The sequence below is a fragment of the Hydra vulgaris genome, chromosome 13, assembly GCF_038396675.1.
Source record: "Hydra vulgaris chromosome 13, alternate assembly HydraT2T_AEP".
In the NCBI taxonomy this organism is placed as follows: Eukaryota; Metazoa; Cnidaria; class Hydrozoa; order Anthoathecata; family Hydridae; genus Hydra; species Hydra vulgaris.
The window spans coordinates 52525001-52547917 of NC_088932.1; the positions used below are offsets into that span (position 1 = coordinate 52525001).

The 22917-nt window shown below is 28.6% G+C and overlaps 1 protein-coding gene across 4 annotated transcripts in view; it reads right to left on the bottom strand.

Annotated features, from left to right (window-relative positions):
- The window catches only part of LOC100200318 (sodium-coupled monocarboxylate transporter 1), a 107985-nt gene that overhangs the window by 40568 nt on the left and 44500 nt on the right, over positions 1–22917 (bottom strand). For 2 of the 4 annotated variants that reach the window (XM_065816746.1, XM_065816745.1), the window contains exons 2-4: positions 20119–20184; positions 18679–18730; positions 14891–15113 (exon numbers count right to left, since the gene is read on the bottom strand). In XM_065816746.1, coding sequence (XP_065672818.1) covers positions 14891–15113; positions 18679–18730; positions 20119–20184 — 341 coding nt within the window. The remainder of the gene's footprint in view (positions 1–14890; positions 15114–18678; positions 18731–20118; positions 20185–22917) is intronic. The other 2 variants (XM_065816748.1, XM_065816747.1) reach the window with 2 other exon arrangements.

The following is a 22917-nucleotide window of genomic DNA, read 5'->3' on the forward strand; positions in this document are numbered from 1 at the left end:
GTAAACTGGTATCAAAAGTTTGCAAACATTAACCTCAAATGCATACAATGCAAAAAGTTTAAAGAACAAAAGCAATATAAAAATGTCAGCGACTAGTCTAATAAAAATAATACTGCTAAAGGTGCAGATAAATGATGCAGTACAAAATGCAAAATATCAAGTCTTAACTAGAGTTAATTTACTTAGTTGTTGTTTGAACACAATCAGCACATAGTTGTCCACGCACGGTTATTTCGATACAGCTCTCATGTAACCAATCACGGCACGCGTCACACTCAATCCATTCATTATCAATGAGAGGATCAGTTGCTTCACCATATGCAAACCCACAATATTTGCAAATGTCCTCTTCTTTTTGTTTCTTTTCTTTTTTGGATTCTTTCTTTTTCTTTATAACCTTCTGTTTAACAGTTTTCTTCTGTTTCTTTTCTTTGCTGGTCTCTTTCTCTTTAGCTGCTTTTTTTGTTATTGGTTTGGTTCTTTCTTGAATAAATGCTACATTTTCTTCTGATGTCAATTCATAAGATGGTGGTTTCTTACGTGGCCGACTGCTTTGTGGTCGATCTCTGTGTGGCACTGGCATCAAGTTTTCGAAAGACACATCGAGGTCTGCTTGTTCAATTGACACAATTGCATTTTCATCAGTGGTAGGTAAACAAGTACTACCAGCAATATCAGTATTGACATGTTGCTCATGCTGCTTATCTAGGCGAGTATTAGAATTAGATGCATTAATATTATCTTTATTAGCTGCTCGGACAATTTTTGTTTTCCTTGAGATTTTTGGCTTCTTCGGGCCGTGATCGGTTGATAACGTACCATTCTGTAAAAATATCATAAAAAATTCCAATAAATTAACAATTCATGTGGGTCAAAAAGCAAAAAAATTTATAATATTTTTTACATTTATTTATTATTGCAATTTTTGGAAAAGTGAGTCAATGGCTCGGTTTACCTGAATGCCCTTGGCTCGGTTTATCTAACAGTTATGCAAAACCGAGCCAGGTTGAAAATTCGATTAAAAAACTTTATCATCGCTCAAATACATATCAACACTGTATTTTTTGAAATAGTTTCTCATATTACTAATATTACAATCATATTTACTATAAATAGTGTCAAATATGAAATACTCACTTTTCTTAATTGAAGCTAAACAAAATATAAGGTCTTAAAGCGAAAAAGCGTTTTGTTACTACTCGAATGATTATAATTATACCACCGCGAAAATAATTGCTTAGCAACTGTTTTTAAAATATTTATTAGACTTTAAAATGAATAACTAATATTAAATAAATTGTTATAAATCGAAAGCATAATTTGATTTCGTAAAATTGCAATATTTAGGCGACCGGCTCGCTTTATCCGATGGCTCGCTTTATCCGAAATGACCCTATACTAATCTAAATAATAATAAAAAAGTCATTCTAAATAGAATTTAAAAAATTTACAACTCTGAGTTGTATAAAAATTAGAGAAAAAAAAAGTCGTATTTTTTTTTTAAGTTTTTGGTATTCCTTCGATTACATCTGCTTGAATATAGTTATCGAAGTTATTTAAAGTTATCGGTAGTTAAATCATACTTCTTAATATCGTGCAAAAAATAATTAAAAATGTTTAACATGCGAAAAGTTGATTTTGACTTATTTGTAGCACATGTTGAGAAAGTGGAAAAGCTCAGGCTGATAAAATTAAGTCATTAGAAGACCAATTAATCTCCATGTTACATGACAACAAATTGTTGAATGAAAGAGTTAAAATATTAGAAAAAAATTTTGAAATAATTTCCCTTGAAAATCAATCATTAAAAGAAAAAGTCATTTCTGAAAAATTTAAAAACTCCCCAAGAACCTTTAGCAATTTATTCAAATTATTCAAAAATAAACCAAATATACCTGAAGTTAATATTTTAAGCGCTGTCAGTGTTGAGCAAAGTGATATTAAAAAAACGGAAAAAAATTTCATTGTTTTTGGAATAGAAGAATCAAGTAAATTGCTGATATCCAAAAAACAAGCTGATGATAGATTGATAGATCTGCAATTGATAAAATGTCTGATAAAATTGGTGCAAATAAATCAAAAATTTTAAGATTTTTTTGCAAACGTAACTTACCCGGAAATAATTCAGGTCCTATTTTAATTGAACTGGAAGATAAGAACGAAAGTCTTATGGTAATAAGACTGGCGAAAAGATTAAAGAATAATAAAAAATATAAAAAGGTTATCATACATTTTGACTTAACGCCAACGCAACGGGAATTTTAAAAAACGTTGATTCAAGAAAGAAATCGTCTAAACAAAGATTTAATGAATAATAAAATTATGGATTTTCGTTCTGGGATTTGGAATAAAAATATCTCTAAAATACCTTCAGTTAAAGGGTAGTGAACATTCAGAAGATTAAAATAAGATATTTTTGACATCAATTGATGAAGGTTGCCCTGATGCGATATTGTCGTGTTAGCTTACCAAAGCGACATCTTTAAATAACAAAATTGATGAAGTTAGAAGTCTGTGTGAAACTTATAATCCTAATGTTTTTTGTTTTACAGAATCGTGGTATAATTCAAACTCTGATGTTTATATTGAAAATTATCAAATATATAGAAAAGATCGAAAAAACCGTGGAAGTGGAGTATGCATTTATATTAAAGATACTTTAACATTAAATGAGATAAGCATTAATGAAGGAGGCAAATATGGATAAATGTTAAAGTTGGTCGAAACGACATTTCAATATCGTGGTCTAATGAGAGAGTATTTAACTCGAACAAACAAGCAGAAAAATTTATAAGTGGTTTTGAGGAAAACTATTTGTTCCAGATAATAAAAGAACCAACTATTCAAAAATTTAATGAAAAATTGACAAATGTTTTAGATCTATTGATTGTTGACGCTAAAAGTCAAGTTAAAAATGTCGTCCAATTACCGCCGTTAGGCAATAAAATCCAAGGCCATCACGTAGTTAAATGGAACTTTTAAAAGAAAGTTATAACTTAAATGTCGGATTGAAATGTTTTCTATATAAAGCTGGAAATTATGAAAAAATAAAGAATTATTTCAATAAATTGGGAATTTATATTTGCAAATATGAATATCAATGAAGCTGATTTTTTCAATGATTTTTTTTATTAAACAATACAATATAGCTTGTCGAAAAAATATACCAAATAAAAATCCAAAAGAAAAAATAAAAAGAAAAGGTTGGATGACTAAAGAATTAAAACTTTGTATTAAATCAAAAAACAAATTATGGTTACAATCTAGAAGTTCGAACAATAAAGATATTAAAATGAAGTACAATGCTGCTAGGCTTAATGTTACAAAACAAATTAAGGCTGCAGTACAAAATTTTGAACACAATATAGAAAAAAATGTTAAAACAAACCCAAAACTTTTGTACAGATATATTAAATCCAAGCAACAAATAAAAAACTTCATTAAAGTCATCGAATTTGAGGGAAATATAATAACAGATCCAAAAATATTATAGAACACAGAAATCAATATTTTCAATCAGCTTTTGTTTAAAATATTGAAAATGAGCAACTACCGAGATTTGAAGATCTAACAGATAAAATCATTGACAATATATATTTTGATAAGTGTGATGTTTTAAACAAACTATTAAACTTAAATACAACAAAATCAATGGGTGTAGATTGTGTGCATCCCTTTGTGTTAAAGTCGTGTGCTGATGAACTTGCGTTACCAATATTTTTATTATTCAAAAAATCAGTAGATGAAGCAGAGTTACCTAAGGCTTGAAAACTTGCAAATATTTCCCTGTTGTTTAAAAAGGGCAGTCGTTTAAAAGCATCTAATTTTCGTCCGGTTTCTTTAACATCGGTTCTTTGCAAGACTCTAGAAAGAATATTCAGTGAGCAAATTGTGAACCATATAATTAAAAATGATTTATTATCTCAAAAGCAACATGTTAATGTTGGTTCATAGATAACAGGGCTAACGACACGGGTTTCAAAATGGACGGACACAATCGACAATGTTAAAAGCTCCACAAACTTATTGGAATATATGGATATACGTCTTCAATTGTAAATGGAAAACAAGTTGATGACTTATACATTGATTATGTAAAGCTTTTGATACTGTTGAACATGAAGGATTACTACTAAAGTTATCAGCTTTTGGTATAAAGTTGAATTTATTAAATTGGATCAGATCGTTATCAAGTAGAAGTCAAAGAGTTATATATGGTGATGTTAATTCGTTATGGCTAGAAGTCAAAAGTGGTGTCCCACAAGAATCCCTTCTTGGCCCACTATTGCTTAATCTTTACATAAATGGTTTGTATTCATTACATAAAAGTCCATTTTGAAGCTACAAGATGATATTGACATTATAGAGGTATGGTTTAAAATATGGAAGATGAAATTAAATTTAGATAAATGCGAGGTTATGCACATTGGCAAGTTAAATCCAAAACATTTATATACTTTTGGGCACAGTGAATTTAAACAAATTTTTAGCACTACTGAGTTGGAAAAAGACTTAGGAGTAACAATTTTGCGAGATTTAAAATGGGAAGTTCAAATTAAATCAACAGTAGCCAAAGCAAATAGTAGACTGGGTCTATTGTCAAAAATATTTAAATACAAAATCAAATCATAGTTTAGACAATTGTACATAAGCTATGTAAGAACATATCTTAAATATGCAATTCAAGTTTGGTCACTTCATATAGAGAAAGATATAAATATCCTTGAAAACATACAAAGACGAGCGACAAAATTAATCCCGGAAATACGACATCTACCATATGAAAAACGATTATGCTTGTTAAATTTAACAATTCTATCCGAAAGAAGAAAAAGAGGGGATTTAATACAATTTTTTAAATTCTTTAAAAATTCTATTTCAAAAATGATCTCCGTAAAAATTTCTTTACAAATCGAGTGCTAAAATTATGGAACAGACTGCCTAGTTCAGTTGTTGAATCGCAGTCCGTTAATGAGTTTAAATCAAAAATAGACAAGCTATGTTTTGCAAGCTAATTGTTGGTTTCATTTAAGTTGTTTTGTAAAATCTTGTAAAACCTGTTATTTGAGTCTGTTATAGGGTTGACTTGGCGTTAACCCTCAACAGAAAATATAATAATATTATTATTATAATTAAACCTGATTTTTTTTGAAAATGAGATATTTAATATTTCACATTAGACTTCCTATAATTCCAAGGGGAGTCCAATCATCAGACAACAAAGATAATAACTTTAAAATATTTTTTACAAAAATTCTTTATTTTCAAAAAAAGGAAAACAAAATTGCATTAGCATTATTCTTTAGTATGCAAAAAATGCTTTCTTTGGTTCATAGATAACAGGGCCGACGACACGGGTTTCAAAATGGAGGGACACAATCGACCAATTTTTTAAAAAGTCCTTTATAACTAAAATTATATTTAAAAATAAAATTAAAAAAAAATGCTGCTTTAGAAAAAAAGCATGTGTGGGAGGAGGGGGCACATGCCTACTCGGCTCCCCTGTCGTCTAGTCGGCTCTGGATAGAAAGTACAAAATAATTTATTTCACTTGACCAACCAGTGTAAAAACTAAATGAATTTCGATGGACTCTATAATTTATATTTTTTATGATTTTGGTCTCCAAAGTTGCTAAATATATGCTAAATATATGCTCATCTAAATTCATACCCAGAAAATTCAAAAACCCTTTTAATGGCGAAAAACTTGCAAAACCACCCCTAAATTTGATAAATTTTGTCTTAAATCAAAATTGATAAAAGTTTAAGTCAATAACACTTACATCATTCCCGCCTATTATTTTCTGAATTTCTTGTGTTTAAATACAATACGCAAAAACCAGAGGTGGAAAGTAACGAATTACATTTACTCACGTTACTGTAGTTGAGTATTTTAGTGCATTTCTACTTATTATGTATTTCTTTAAATATGTAGTTTTACTTTTTCTTAAGTTTTTTTTAAAGTATTGTACTTTTCTGCAATTTAAATCTTATGCGTTGTTGAGTAAAAAAAACATATAAAATTATAACGAATTTTTAAAACCTAATTCTTTTATATGTTATTAAAACACAAATTTTGTAATAAATTTTTTCTGATATTACTATTTTACTTAATCAACATTCGTGTGTAAAAAAACATAAAAAATTTAGGAAGTGGCGGGTCTCGAACCTTAGACATTCCGTTTAGTAAGTCTAGGTCTTCTCGAAATAAGCTGAACGCGCGTCTAAGTAAGACAATAATTATACGCGCGTTTAAGACAATAATTATACTTATTTTAAAAATTCTTCTTCTTTCCATATTAAAAATAAATTTAATCAAAATTAATTAAATTAATCGACTTATTGCAAAACTAATTATTGAATATTTTATTGTCATCAAGCAAGAGTATGTATGTAAAATTTGAAGAAAATCTATCATCAGGAAGTTACTCAAAAATTGATTGCAAGATTTGATGCTCACAGATAAACAGACAGAGACGTCGAGTTAATAAAGCATTGGAAATTATTACGAATTAAAATCGTTTAATATCACAAAAAGTATGTTTTAATTCTTTTATTTGATAAAAAATAGCGCCTTTTTATTTCCTACAATTTTCACTAAATAAACTTTTTAAAATAATAAACGTTTTAAATAAACTTTGAGATTGTCCACAAACTACGTCACGCGATAAGAAGAGGAAGGGAGGGGTAAGCGATTTTTTAACGATTTGTTACAAGGGGGAGAGGTATTTGATTTTGTGACGCAATGTTTTTTTTAGTTTGAAATATAGAAAAACCTTTAATAGAGAGCTTAACCAAATATAAATCATCAGCTGGTGTATAAACTCGACTGCGCCTATTCTAATTTAACTTTAATTAAAATTGAACTTTAAATTTATTTAAAAGTTATTAGAATTTTTAATTAGAATTTTTCGTAGATTAATGTAGACTACGCTGCGTTTACAGCTTTACTTGCCGCGATAAAGTCGTGATAGAAATGATATTATCTATTCTATTACGACGTATATGGACGTCGCTATTTATTACATAGTGGCGTTACATATACGTAAAAGTTATTTAAACTATATTTCGATCAAAAGCTAAATATCTTAAGAGGTTATTTAACCGTTAAGTAACAATTAACTACCACTATTACAACTTTTAATGCAGCTATAGTAATGCAAAAAATAATGTATAAACACTCCACTTCTCTAATACCTCGTTAAATAAGTCTATGTATTTAACTACACTGCGACTTCGACTATATCATTCATTTTATGTACGCATTGTCATATCAGTCATTTTATGTACGCATTGTCATATCATTCATTTTATGTAAGGCTATTTCAGTCATTTTATGTACACATTGATGCACTTATTCTGTAAAACTTTGAAAAAAATAAAAAATAAATATTTATTAATGAACAACTATAAAAGTTTAAACTCATAAAAATACTTTAAAATAAAACATAATCAAAAAAAAAAAAAAAAAAAAAAATTAAAGTACGAGTTGAACCCACTCCCAAGTTAGCCACGCCTCCCAACGAGAACATTTAACCAACCACGGCTTTACGGCAATAATTTCTTTTTTTCTTTTTCGGTTCGCTATTTGGTGGCAAAGAGACGTGTTTTTTTTTCAAAGAGATTTACTTTAGATAAAAATAGCTAGCTTTTACTTTCGACGTATTTAAACTTTATGTTATATGGCGCTAAGAGAAATTAGTGAGTTGTTTTAAACAAGACAGTCGAGTAATAACATTTTAGAGAATTACGTAATAAATTTAGAGGAAATTTGCTCCCATCCAAGAGATATTATCTTCAATGGGCTTTCGCTATTTAAAGAGTCGAGTTATTCACAGAAATATTGGAACATTTTGACATAGAGCAGTTCTCGCTGCTATACATTGTTCAAGACGTTGATGATCCAGTGAAAAGAAATCTGAGGAAGCGGTATAAGATAGCAAGATGTCTTATTGATATATATCTGATGTCGATTACATTAGCAGAGAATTAACTTTATAAGGACTTCAATAAATTGCTCTCCAACTCCAAACATGTTAGTCAACAAGTGTATTAACCGTCAGATATAAAAATGGCATTGGCTTTAAAAGAAACTATTGATCGATTAAAAGAGTTACAATTAGAAAATAAAAAAAATATGGCAGATTTGCATTTATTACAGGAAAAATACGATGAACTACAAAAAACAGACCAAGAAATCGTAAAAAATCAATGTGCGTCACAATCTAACAACGCAAGTAATTGTAAACTTCATTAATCGCAAGAAATTATAAAATCTTATGTTTCGAATTCGATAAATTATCATTCCTCAAATCTAAAAAAATATTGAAATTGCACAAGCAATATTTTTCAAAAACATTTGCCAACGTTGTGGCTCAAACACAATCAATCGCAATAACTTTTGAGAAATTTTCTGACGTAATAAAAGATAAAAAATTGGAAATAAGTATTAAGCGGAATAAAGATGACAACTTTATTTTAATTGGTAAGAATAATAAACCCGTGCGTCTTGTCGCACGCCACCAAAATTTATCTTTCGAAAAAAAGTACCATAAGGTCGAGCCTATTTTTGGAACTAAAATTACTGATCCTAAAGCATTACAGGCAAAAAAATAGTACGTAAATTTGATGTCTTTGTGGAAGGCATATGCAATCAAATTACTGAAGAAGATCTTGAAAATGGATCCAAGCAGCATAAGAGAAAAAAACAAACCTTCAACAACTTTTGATATATGTACTTTTAACTGCCAGGGGACTTCAGTCAAACATTGAACTTACAAAGTCATTTATGCAATCTCATGATATAAGGTTTTTATGTAAGCATTGGATATCTAAACGTGAATACTCCACAATAAGAAATATCTTTAACAATATGCACTCCATTTATTTCCACTAGTCTGATAAACATGAAAAGCTCGAACATTTGGCGGAAATGCGTTCTTTATACGAAGAATTTAATTCCAAAATATTAGAATAATTTACGAAGATGACCATATTTTAGCAATAAATTTTGAAAAAAATAAACTTAATATTATAGTTATTGGAATATACCTCCTTATCGCGGAACAGCCTCTCATCACAACAAATTTAAAAACAAATTAATAAGAACTAGTAGATGTAACAAAAGGCTCTGGCCCTACTTATACATATCGACACCAGACACTACCGAATTCGTCATATATTGATCATGTCGCCGTACCAAAATATACAAGTTTTTTATATCTTAAATGCATTGTTTATCCTAAGTGCTCAAAAAATTTGAGCAATCACCTATCACTATCAATATCAGTTGAAGTTAGAGGTAAGCACACTATAAAAAATAACGTTGAAATAGCAGAAGATACTATTATTCGTTGTTACGCTTGGAACGATTCTTACGCTTGGAACGATTTAAACAACGCTCAAATAAAATTTAAGAAACTTTAAAAAAATGAAAAGTAAAGTTTGTATTCAAAATCTTGATGGAAACCTGATTTAAGTTGCTCTAAAACTATTCTTTCAATTCATTTTAAAAAATGGAGAGATTCTATTTTTTAAAAGATTTAAACTCTGTAACTTTCAATCGTTACCTAAAGGCTCGCAAAAACATTCACAAAGCCGTCAAGTTGGCTCAAAATAATAAAATTTGCACACAGTATATTAAAATTGAAAAATTAAAAAATATTAGGCTAAAAACTTTTGGAATGCTATTAGATGTTTAAACAAAGGCATAAATTCTAGATCGTTTACCAAATAACCTCCTAAAATAACACATCGTAATGAAAATCGGAGAATTCGCCCGTGTTCAAAACGTGATGATGTTACAATAACTGAAGAAAATATAATTATGGCTATTTCGAACCTAAAATTAAAAAAATCTCCTGACTCTTTCGGTATCTCAGCAGAACATTTGAAATATGCAAATTGTAAAACATTAACAAAATGGCTAATCAAATTTTTTAATTACTCCATTAATTATGGATGGACAGTATCTGTGTATAAGTGTTTGTGATAAGCGCATGTGAACAAGTGTGAGTGTATATGTATGTATGTATGTGTATATGTATGCATAGATGTGTATGTGTGTATGTGTATGTTTGTATGTATTTATATGTGAATATAAATGTGTGAATGAGTATTTAAGTATATATATACGTGTGTTTGTGTGTGCGTATATATATACATATATATATATATATATATATACATATATATATATATATATATATATATATATATATATATATATGTAAATTATGTTAGTGTATTTTAAAAATAGAGTGCTCAATGTTCTTAAAGAACAGAGCAATAATAAATTAGTAAAAAACACTTATCTAACTTTTATCTTCGACTTGAAGTTTCACCATTGCTGGATCATGTGGAAGAGTTACTAAATCTCAAAAAAATTTAATTTATAGAAAAAAATATTTTACAGGAAGTTATAAATTATTATAAAAATATTTTAATTACTATATTTTTTTGTTAACGGGAAGTTACAGAAAGTAATTATGAAATAATTTTTTTTGGAATGGGGGTAGTTTAATTTGGTCATTTGTTTTTATAATTTTTTAAGAGGTATTTATTTTCGTGCCTACATTTAGAAATTAATTCAGATTTTTTATTTAATAAATTTTCTTGATTTAAATGAGTAATTATTTCAAATTTTTCTTGCAAACATAGCATACATTTTTTGGAAATGTTATTATAGGCAGGGGCAGATTTTAGAATAGACCATTGTAAATTAAAATTTTTATTTTTTTCTTTTAAATTCCAAATATATTTTGACAGCATAGTCTCTTTTGAATATTTTTTGTGTTTAAACGATTGTTTGTGGTTGGCATAACGTTTTTTCCATTCCCCTCGGTTTAGCCAATATATTGTTTATCAGGGTTGTTTTGTGAGGAAACAATGCACTTGTAAATTACATTTTTCGAAAGGCATTTTCCATTTAGAGGGCAATCTATTTTTTGTTTACAATTACAATAATCAGTGTTTTTTTCGTTTATATGTTCATTTAAATCAAGAAAATTTATTAAATAAAAAATCTGAATTAATTTCTAAATGTAGGCACGAAAATAAATACCTCTTAAAAAATTATAAAAACAAATGACCAAATTAAACTATCCCCATTCCAAAGAAAATTATTTCATAATTACTTTCTGTAACTTCCCGTTAACAAAAAAATATAGTAATTAAAATTTTTTTATAATAATTTATAACTTCCTGTAAAATATTTTTTTCTATAAATTGAATTTTTATGAGATTTAGTAACTCTTCCTAATGATCCAGCAATGGTGAAACTTCAAGTCGAAGATAAAAGTTAGATAAGTGTTTTTTACTAATTTATATATATATATATATATATATATATATATATATATATATATATATATATATATATATATATATATATATATATATATATATATATATATATATATATATATATATTACACATCATTAAAAATTCCACGATAAAAATGAATAATATATTAAAGTAATTAATATATAAAATATCTTCATTAGATAAAATAAAAATTGTTATGCAATAATTTAGACATAATATTGATTCTAAAATTCTAAAATACAAAAACGACACCAAATTATCAAAAGAATTTTGAAAATTAAAAGATGCCAACTTAAACCCAGTTCTTAAATGGAAAATAATTAGGCAATGCAATGCTTACAACCCACCATATAGTCCTGCAAACTATGCACAAACAAAAAATATGAAATTCTATTTTCCAAAAAAAAAAATCTGCTAAACAAAAAAAGTGAAATGCTATCCAAGTGCAGGAATCGAAACCAATTTCTTCTCGCCCTATTCGACACGGGTGATATTGTTTGTTTTGACGTCAGAACTCATTCCATTGCTTTGTTATATTTTTTCTGTCAATTTCTGCATTTTGTATTTTTGAACGGTTTTTTCTTAACTTAAAGAATAAAATATGGCTGATAATTGCCGAAGGACATGAAACTTTAAGTTCCATCACAAAGTTGTATTTTTTCAAATAATCAAACTCTTTATATATGTGTGTGTGTGTGTGTGTGTGTGTGTGTGTGTGTGTGTGTGTGTGTGTGTGTGTGTATACGTATATATGTGTATGTGTATATTACATATACAAATATAATACACATATATAATATTAAATGTGTGTATATGTATTTATGTTTATATATGTGTATGTTTGTATGTGTTTATGTATGTGTGTGTATATATATGTACGCGTTTGTATATTCGTATATTTGTGTATAGTATATATGAATCTACATATATATGTGTATATTATGTATACATACTATTATTGTATACATATCTATATTTTTTATGATTATCGTTATTATTTTTATTTTTGTAGTTTTATTTTTATTATTATCATTTTACTTTTATCATTGTATTGTTATTGTTGTTACTTCTACCACTTTTATTATTATCATTATTAGTACTTTTACTCATTCAACTTTTAATGTTCGTTTTGTTATTGATGTGGACAATTAATATTACTATTAGCATTAACAATACATTTATTAGCTTTTATTTGCAAGGTTTTTACTTAAGATTAGTACATGTACTATTTGTAAACATCGGTGACTGTAACAACTATTTCAGAATATATGAATTGATTGATTGACACCAATATAAATGTCGACGTCAATTATTTTACCCCTTGTTAAATCGTACAAAAAATCTTAAGACCGCCCGAGCAATTATCGGGGTATTAGTATTATACCAATTTTTACAAAGGTTCTAGAATACCTAATCCTCGTTATATTTCCGGATATTATAGATACTTACCTCCTGTAATTTAGATTCAATGCTAACTGTTCAATGCTATATGCTGAAATTCTAATTAGCGAAACAATTAAACATTACAACAGCAACAATTCCCCTGTGTATCTATTATGCTCTTTAAATGCAGAAAAAATTTTTGATAGCCGTAATTTTGATAAAATATATTTCGATAAAAAATTACCACTCTGTATAGTTAACACTATCACTTAGTTATATAATAATAGTAGTGTGACAGTCTCAAATAAAGGTTGTAAATCAAACTCTTTTCTTTTAAAGCAAGGAGTAAGACAAGGATCGAATCTTTCGCCTCATCTCTATAACCTTTACATTGAAAGTCTTCTTGAAACTATTAAAAATCAAGGCATTATCGGCACATCTATATACGGTAACTTTACTGGTGTGGGAGCATAAGCGGATAATATCATAGTTTTAAGCTCTACCTTCTCTGGTCTCAAAAAGCTTGTAAAAACATGCAATATTTACAGAAATCTAAGTTGTGTTAAACTAAATACCAAACTGAGTTCTTTATTTCAGATAAAGCACAAATACAAACCAATACGATAACGATTTCTAGTTATTAAAAAAAATTTCAGAATAAACTTAAATATCTGGGATATCTTAAATATCTTATGTGATAAGATACTAAAAATTCAAATTTTGCTTCACTCAGTTATACAAATATTAATGAAAAAATCTCAAACTTTAGAGCTGATGTTCAAATTCTTATTCAATCTGCAATCCGGTTTGCCGACCCAAGTTCTATTTCCTATATATAAATCATTGATAGTCCCTTCCTTATCTTATGATATGGGCTATGTTAAAATAATTCTGCTTTAATGAAAAAGTTAGACATAATTGGAAGGAAAGCGCTAAAACCGTTTTAAATTGTTTCGAAACACAGTAAGAACTATACGAACTCGCTATTTAAAATCGAGGAAATTTCAAAAAGTTTTAACAAAATTAATTAAACTTGTTTCTTCGTCTTACTAATAATAAATCAATTGCAGGCATTATCTTTTCACAACTGAAATATTCTTTATTTCAACATTCGTTTGTTGGTGATATCCAGAACCTATGGCGTTTTCAGATGTTAAATTTTCAAAAATTAATTTAAAATAAAAAGAAGGTAAAAATAGCACTTTCTAAAAATAAAATTCTTTCCAAAGTTGAACAAACTTTGATATATGTAATAGAGTGCTGGAATGCAAAAAAAACGAAGAGAAATTTTTAAACAAATTCTAGAAGAAAAATTCATAATTGAAAATCACCAGAAATAACATTCCTTTTTTTTTTTTTTTACTTGTAAATTACATTAGGTGTTAAATAAATGAAATAATAATAATAAATGTTAAAAACTTTACCTTTTTTTTCGCAAAACTAATATTTTTAAAAAAACAATAACTTTCAAAGTAATATTGATTAATAATAATTCAAATTTACATATATTGTATTAATTAATTAACTAAAAACAGCTAAGTATATTAAAAATATTATGATATTTTAGGTCAATAATTGTGTGACATAAATTATGGATGACCCCTTTTAAAAACATCAAACACATGCGTAATGGCTGCGGTAACTTTTATTCTGATTTTTAATGAGCTACTTTTTACTTTCACTTGAGTAAACTTTTTGACCGGTAGCGTTTACTTGTACTTTTTGACCGGTAGCGTTTACTTGTACTTGAGTAAAATTTCACTCAAGTAACAGTACTTTTACAGGATTTACAATTTTGTCTTATTTTCCACCTCTGGTAAAAAAAAAAAGATTTGTGTTACATACACACACTACCGAAGGAACAGGGAGGCGGAGTGGTCGATAGCCTCCCAATATTTAAAAAATTTAGTTTTATTCATTCATATTCTGTTTCTGGCTGCTTTAGCCCTCCCTAATTTTTGTTTAAGCCCCCTCCCCCTCCTCCTTCCATCCTGCAACTTTTTAGACCGTAAATATATATATATATATATATATATATATATATATATATATATATATATATATATATATATATATATATATATATATATGTATATATGTATAAATATATATATATATATATATATATATATATATATATATATATATATATATATATATATATCACAAAATAATACTTACTCAAAAAAAATTAGTCTCTCTCCTTTAGCTGCTATTTCAAATACCTTAGAAAGCCCACCAACTTCCATAACACCAATAATACATACAGCAAACAACCCTGCTAACATCATTACTGCTTGAAATACATCGGTCCATATAACTGCTTTCATGCCACCTAATGCAGTATAAAAAGTGCAAACTACCCCAGTGCTAATAATGGTTGCAGAAAGTGGTACTTTAGCAACTATAAATGAAAAGTTTGTTTTCTTTATTACAACCTTTAAAATATAATTATATATATTTATAATTATATATAAAAGAAATTACAAGTAAAAAGCAAAAATAAAAGCGTTATGAAATTAAAAATAAAAGATAAAGAACGCGGAAACTTAAAGAAGACCGTGACCGTGCCTATAAAGAACGCGGAAACTTAAAGAAGACCGTGACCGTGCTTATAAAAGAATTGAGGCTTTTTCACAGGGAAACGCTGAAAATAGAGCCAAGACTTTGCTTTGTTCACGTGAATATTGTCCTTCTATTGTAATATTTTTAAGTTACTTGCCACTTATCATTATTAAGTTGAAGGTCGTGAGTAAAATAGTTGGATTTTTTGAAATTTAGAAAAAAACTTTATGAACCGCCTTACGGGTCACTCGTCACGAAAGGATTAAAGCGAATAGATTTTTTCTAGAACTTTTGAAAAACCTGGGAGAATAGAAATTGGTCGATAAATTAATTCACCTCCCTTTAACATTCAAATAGCACTAGCTATTATAAGTAAGTCAGGAAATATAGATTGTTTAATCGAAATATATATATATATATATATATATATATATATATATATATATATATGTATAAATATATATAAATATATATATGTATATATATATATATATATATATATATATATATATATATATATATATATATATATATATATATATATATATATATACATATATATAAATAAGAAAAGTTTAATGCTTTTCATTCCACTTCCTGATGGCTATAAAACTCTAGCTATGCTAAGGTTTCCACGGTTATATTTATAAATTATTGTTTTATTAAAATATAACCAAAAATTCTTCTGAACACATTACCAGGTGTTTTTTAAGGTAAAAGGTTTTTCTTTTTCTTTTGATAAAAATTTTAATGAAAGTTTTAAAACTAAATTATTTCAAAGGTTTTGTGTAAGTGTAAAGCAACAGGCGAACCAAAGTCTTATTATCAATTTGTACATTATGTTTATGATATTCAGTCAAAAACATTCCGATACCATCCATTAAAGACTTCAAAATACAGTTATTGGATAAAACTGAAACATTAATTAAAATAATGCGATGGAAAGCGTTTTTCTTTTTAAACAAGAATTCAAATAGTAAGTACAATTTTTATTATAACTACGGATTAAAAACATCTAATCATCCAAAACAAATTACAGAAATGATAGCTTTTGAGAATGAACTCATTGATCTTGTAAAACACATTAAGTTTCGAAAGGTGCACAGCAGTTTCCAAAATAAATTAAAAAAAGATATAAACAGTATTCGAAAATCTAACCTAACTTATACGTATGCTGATAAAACGACCAATCTTTACAATTTATCTAAGAATGATTACAACCACTTGTTAAGAAATGCCATCACTTCAAACTACAAAATTATCCAACTCAAACATAATAAATAAAGTAAACTTAGAAGGTAAACGTCTTTTGAAAAATCATGAAGTTTTCAATAAAATTGACATTAATACAACTTCCAATTGTTTTATTACCTTAAAAGACCATAAAGATAATTTTGAAAACAATCCGACTGTCCGTTTATTGAATCCTGCTAAAAACGAGGTTGGTAGAATTAGTAAAGATATTATTTCTAAAATTAATACAGACCTAAGAAATATATTACAACTAAATCAATGGAAAAACACTCGAAATGTTATCGATTGGTTTAAGGCCATAAAAGATAAACACCTTTATAAATTTTTAATTTTTGATATTATTGACTTCTACCCTTCTATCAGTGAAACACTTCTTAAAAACTCTATCAATTTTGCAAAGTAACACCTAACATTAAATAAAGAAAACATATCACTATTTTTTCATGCAAGAAAGTCTTTGCTTTTTAATGATCAAGTTTGGATAAAGCAATCAAGCGGTTTATTTGATGTTTCCATGGGAGCGTTCGACGGTGCAGAGGTTTGTGAGCTGGTAGGAACATTTCTTCTTTTTCAAATTTCAAAATTTTATAACAAGCTTGAGGTTGGTTTATACCGTGATGATGGCTTGGCAGTTTTTAGTAATAAAAGCGGTCTTCAAATGGAAAAAATAAAAAAGCATATTGTCGAAATATTTAAATGCAATGGCTTACGGATTTCTATACAATGCAACATGAAAATCGTTAACTACCTTGACGTGACTCTAAATCTTAGTGACTGCACTTTTAAACCTTATTTCAAACCTGATAATACATTGAATTACATCCATGCTGATTCAAATCACCCGCCGAGTATATTAAAACAAATACCACGTTCGATTGAACTTAGATTGTCTACAAATTCATCTAACAAAGAAATATTTCAAAATACTATTCCTCTATATAATGAAGCTTTATTAAAGTCTGGTTATAAATGTAGTCTAACATATAATCCTATAACAATATCAACTCCACAACGGAAAAGAGCCCGCAGCATCATTTGGTTTAACCCTCCATTTAGTAAAAACGTTAGCACCAACCTGGGAAAATGTTTTTTGAAACTTATTGACAAACATTTTCTTAATAATAATAAACTGCATAAAATCTTTAACAGGAACACAGTCAAAGTTAGCTACAATTGTATGCCAAATGTAAAATCTATTATAAATTTGCACAACAAATACATTTTATGCAACAATACAAACCTTAATCAACAGGACTCTAACTGCTATAATCTGTAAAAATCTCTGTCCGTTGTTTAATAAATGTTTAACAAGCAACATTGTTTATCAAGCAACTGTTACAACTGATAATCTTGATTCGTCTTATAATGAAAAATCCTACATTGGGATAAGTGAGACTCCTTTTAAATTAAGATACGCTAATCACGTTAAATCATTTAACATCTCTAAATACAAAAATGATACTGAACTCTCAAAACATGTATGGAAGTTAAAAGAAGCTAATTTAGTCCCTATAGTTAAGTGGAAAATTCTCAGGCAATGTAAAGCATATAATCCAACATCTAAATCTTGGAAATTATGTCTCACCGAAAAATATGAAATTCTATATTATAAAAATACTAATTTATTGAATAAAAGGAGTGAGATTGTTTCTAAGTGTAGACATAGAAACAGATTCCTTCTGTCCCAATATGACACTGGCGATTAAAAAAGATGTTTTTCCATATTATCATTATTTTTATTATTATTATTGTCATTATTATTACTATTATTATTATTTGACGTCAGAACTCATTCCATTGTTTTTTTAATTTTGTAACGGTTTTTTAATTGTATTTTGAACGGTTTTTTCTTGATTTAAATACATGGCTGATGAGTGCCCCAAACGGCACGAAACTTTAAGTACCGTAAAAAAGTTGTTTTTTTTTATCTTACTTTTTTTTTAATTTATTGATCTATTTTGTGATTATTTCACTTTATATTGATCACTCTCAAATCAAAAAAATTGATTATTATTACATAACAAAACAACAATATACATATATGTATATATATATATATATATATATATATATACATATATATATATATATATATATATATATATATATATATATATATATATATATATATATATAAAATAAACGCAAACCTGATTCCAATGCTAAACTTGGTGCGTACAGTACTAATGACACATACAAAACCTGAAAGTTAGTATTAAAAAAATTGATTCAAGAAATACTGTTGTTTTATAATTATGGCTTTATTATGGTCTTATAATTATATGGGTATATAAATATATATCTTTTTATAAATAAGCTTTATAAAAACAACTTATAAAATAAATAATTTTGCTCTCTTATAAGTTTAAGAATATTCATTTTTTAAGTAATACAAAACCTAAATTTATACTTAATCTGTGGCTATAAGAAAAAAAGTTCTTGCATGCTTTAGTCAATTTTGTAATATATTCTGTATACATCGTTCCGTATAGTATTACAATAATATAATAAAAACATCTCTTTGATGTAAAACGTTAATAAATTGTAATATGACAAATGATTGCCATTACAAATTAAATAATTAGAATTCGTAATAATAAAGATGACATCAGGACTATTTGTCTCTTTTGTTTCAGAAAACCCGCCAATTTCTTTGTTAAATGAAAAGTAAGTAATGTTCCATTTTTTACTTTTAATTTCTAAAAAACACATTAATTACTTAAATTCCTTAGCGCATTGGTAAACTTTTTTAAATCTACAGTAAAATATAAAATTATTATTTTAAAAGTTCTATATCATTTTTTTGATTTTCTGAATGATGAATCTATTTTTTTTTGTTTAATTTTATTTAGGTGCCCCAAGAAGTCCTTATCGCAGAGCACGGTTTCTTCGTTTCTGAGGCAAGTGCGTTACCACTGCGCCACGGCTGCTCTAATCTAAAGTAAGACCCTCTACTAAAAATATAATTTTTTAATTTTTTTTTTAGGTGCCTCAAGAAGACCTAACGGTCTTGTCACAGAGCACCGCGGAAGTGCATTTAACCAGGAAGTTCACCCCTCCTTCCTGACCGGGATCTCCTGCTTCTAAAGCAAGCGCTCTAACCACTGCGCCACGGCCGCACAAAGAGAATACTCGCTTGTCCAGCGAGTATTCTCTTTTCAGATTTAGCTTTAGGCGCTTCTTCCATGTTATTTATATTATTTTAGGTCACATCTAGCTGCTCAACATTGCTTAGGATTGCCTATTATTAGTTAAGCATTGCTCACCATTTCTTAAGGATTCTTTATATTATTGAGTTTGCGTTTCGATAACTAGTATACATTCACCAATTATTAAAGGTTGCAAATCTGTAGTAGGATAATAATATAATTATAAACTTTATTATTAAATAAATAATAAAGTTTATAATTTTATTAACTTTATTAACGTTAACTTTTTTAAGGACTAAGAAGGCTGGTTTTATCGTTCACTGAAATATCAAATTGACTGAAATATCAACGTTTATTATAACTTTTTTGTGCTAAACAATGTTGCACCATTAAAAAGTTACATATATTATAATTATTATAATTATTATAATTATAACTTACATATTGTAATAAGAAAAGGAGGCATCCCAAGAATCGTACTCCACGTGAAAATCTTTTCTCTAAGTACTAAATAAAAAGAAATGAATTAGGATTTATAATTAAAAATAAAACCAGACTGTCTTTTATTAAACGGATTTTTCCGTCAACAATCAGTCAATAACAAGTATTAACGATTAATAAGTTAATCTTATTTCAACGACTAAAGTTTTATTTCAACTCTTTTAAATCTTATAAATGACAACAAAAATATACGATAAGAGAAATAAATTGAAAAAAATAATCAAATACAATTTTTTTAGTTTAGTTTGATTTATTCATGGTTTATTCAACAAAATTTACAAGTTATTGAGAAGAGCGGCACACTAGGCCACTCTGTGATGAAAATACAGTTTTTAAATTTCTGCTTAAAGTTAAGACAAGTTAAGCAAAGATAGTTCATATTTGAAATTGTTCAGGTTCTTTGAGTCCATTGCATTTTGGGTTAAAGCATTCCATGGTTTGACAACACGGTTGGTGAAGAAGTTGTTTCTCTCTGTGAAGTTTTGTAGAAGTTGTGCTTTTAGTTATTTTGTGAGTCCACGCGGTCGAAGACTGCACTTTAAAGACTCGGTGTTTGGTTTAGGCTGAGCGACGGAGAAGTTAACTTTGTTGATCTAGCTAATAATTTTGTATTGCTCAACAAGATCTCCTTTTTCTTGTTGTTTGATTTGCGTTCTCAAGTTAAGTCTTGATAGTCTCTGAATATTGAGCAAGTATTTTAATTTGAGAATATGTTTTGTGGCTCGGTGTAAAACTTGCTTAAGTTTGGCTATGCCTTGAGCTAGAAAAGATGACCTGGGTCTAGGTGAACTATAAAGTATACGGTGTGCGTCACATAACTGAACTTCGACGTGCTGTTGGCCTGTCAAGTTATTTGGCGTAAGTTGCAGTCAATTTTTTGATGTTGCAGCCCCCAGTCTTAATGACTTTGCACTTATCAACATTAAAAGACATTATGTGTGCAACCACTTCACTGTTTCAATGATGTCGGTTTAGAGTTTTATAATATCATGGTTCGAAATGATAACTCTGATTATTTTAAAGTCATTTGCATACATTTTAAAGTGGTGTAGTAATTGGTCTGGCAAATTGTTAACGTCGAAAAGGAAAAGGAGTGGTGCAAGAACTGATCCCTGTGGCACAACGCTAAAGACTGTCTTCCAATTGGATTTAGTGTTGCCAATAGTTACACGTTGTAGGCAATTGGTTAGCCAGCTTTCAATCCATTTCTGAAAGTTGTCGGACATTCCGGAAGATTTCATCTTTTGCAGCTTTTTTTGAAGAGAAGGATGATTTCGGCTTTTTTCCATTGAGATGGTACTTTGCCAGCTTTAAGCGAATTAGAGAATAAAATGCTTAGTAGGATAGCAAAGCCTGTAGCACAGTATTTCAAGACACGTGGGTGAATGCTATTGACGCTCATTGATATGGCATTGTTCTGGTCCGAGAGTTTATATTTAACGGATTCTTATGATGTGAGTGTGGTTGGTTGGTGCATGCTTGTGAAACGAGGTTAGAATGTTGTGTGAGGCCCTAGGGGCTTGATTTTGAAAACTAATTGAAAATAATCGTTTAGTGTATGCAGATTTTCTTAGGACCTGTTGTTGTTTGATTGTTAGTTAATTCAAGTTGCCGAATGCAGTCGTGTGTTTCTTGTTTGCTTGTAACGTAAGAGTGAGTGATTTTTAGGTCATGCCTGCTATTGTTTACCAGTTCCTCTTCGTAAACAAGAACTGCTGACTCAACTAGCTTTTATACAACTTTGCTTGCATGTTTATGTTGTTCGCGTAGAATTAGACTGTTAGTTCGGCTAGCTGAGATAATGTTGCCCCAGTGTTTGCTTTTCGATTTCACCCATGTTCTGTGCTTGTTAGTGTAAGGGGTGGTTGTTGACAAAACGCGTGATGAGGTTGTTTCGTTGTATTTATTTGTAAATTACTGATATTTTTTGGAAATATTTTAGCTATCAAGAGCGGAGTGCTAGTCAATCGTTTCAATATACGTAGAGATTGAGTTGCAGTCAGCTTTGCTCCAGATCAAACGTTTCTTTTAGTGGTTGGAGTGTTATTTTAGTTTCTCTAGCTTTTTTGTCAGAGAAAACTATACTTCCCCTAAGTTAAAAAGTGTGCCTAACCTTTGGATGTGTAGCTGAGTGGACTAGTTTCTTTTATGCTGATTAGTTGATCTGGTTTATTGGTTAGGATCAAGTCAAGCGTAATTTTTGGAGGTATCTCACAAGTACTGCGAAAGGTTGGAAAGATTATAGGCTGAGTCAAATAATTTTCTTAAAGACAATCTTGAAATTTACTATCTATTGTCAAGTCATTTTGTACGTACGCGGCAGTCAATATATCATCTCCTACGTCAACATTTGAATACATGGTATTACTGAAATTGAAGTCGCCGTACGCGAGTAAGTTAGAGCAACCAATTGAGTTGAATTTGTCAGAGGCAGTACTATTTGAGCTTATTATTTCATCGAGCGTTGAGTCGCTTAGATTACGTGGACGGTATAGACAGCCTAGTAGAATTGATTCGTCGTGAAATTTTAGTTTGATCCAAACTTGCTCAATTGTAATGCGGTTGAGTTGGTCAATTTTTGACCATTAAGTGAGCCTTTTTTGGCCTAGTAGATGAGTTGTTCAGACTTCTCTTTTGGTTGCGTTGGTTGTTGTAAGTTTGGTTTTGGGCTTCGAAAGAGGTTGCCTTTTGTGGCTCCTTGATGTTAAGTTCGTTGGCAATTTATTATTTGTTGAGTTG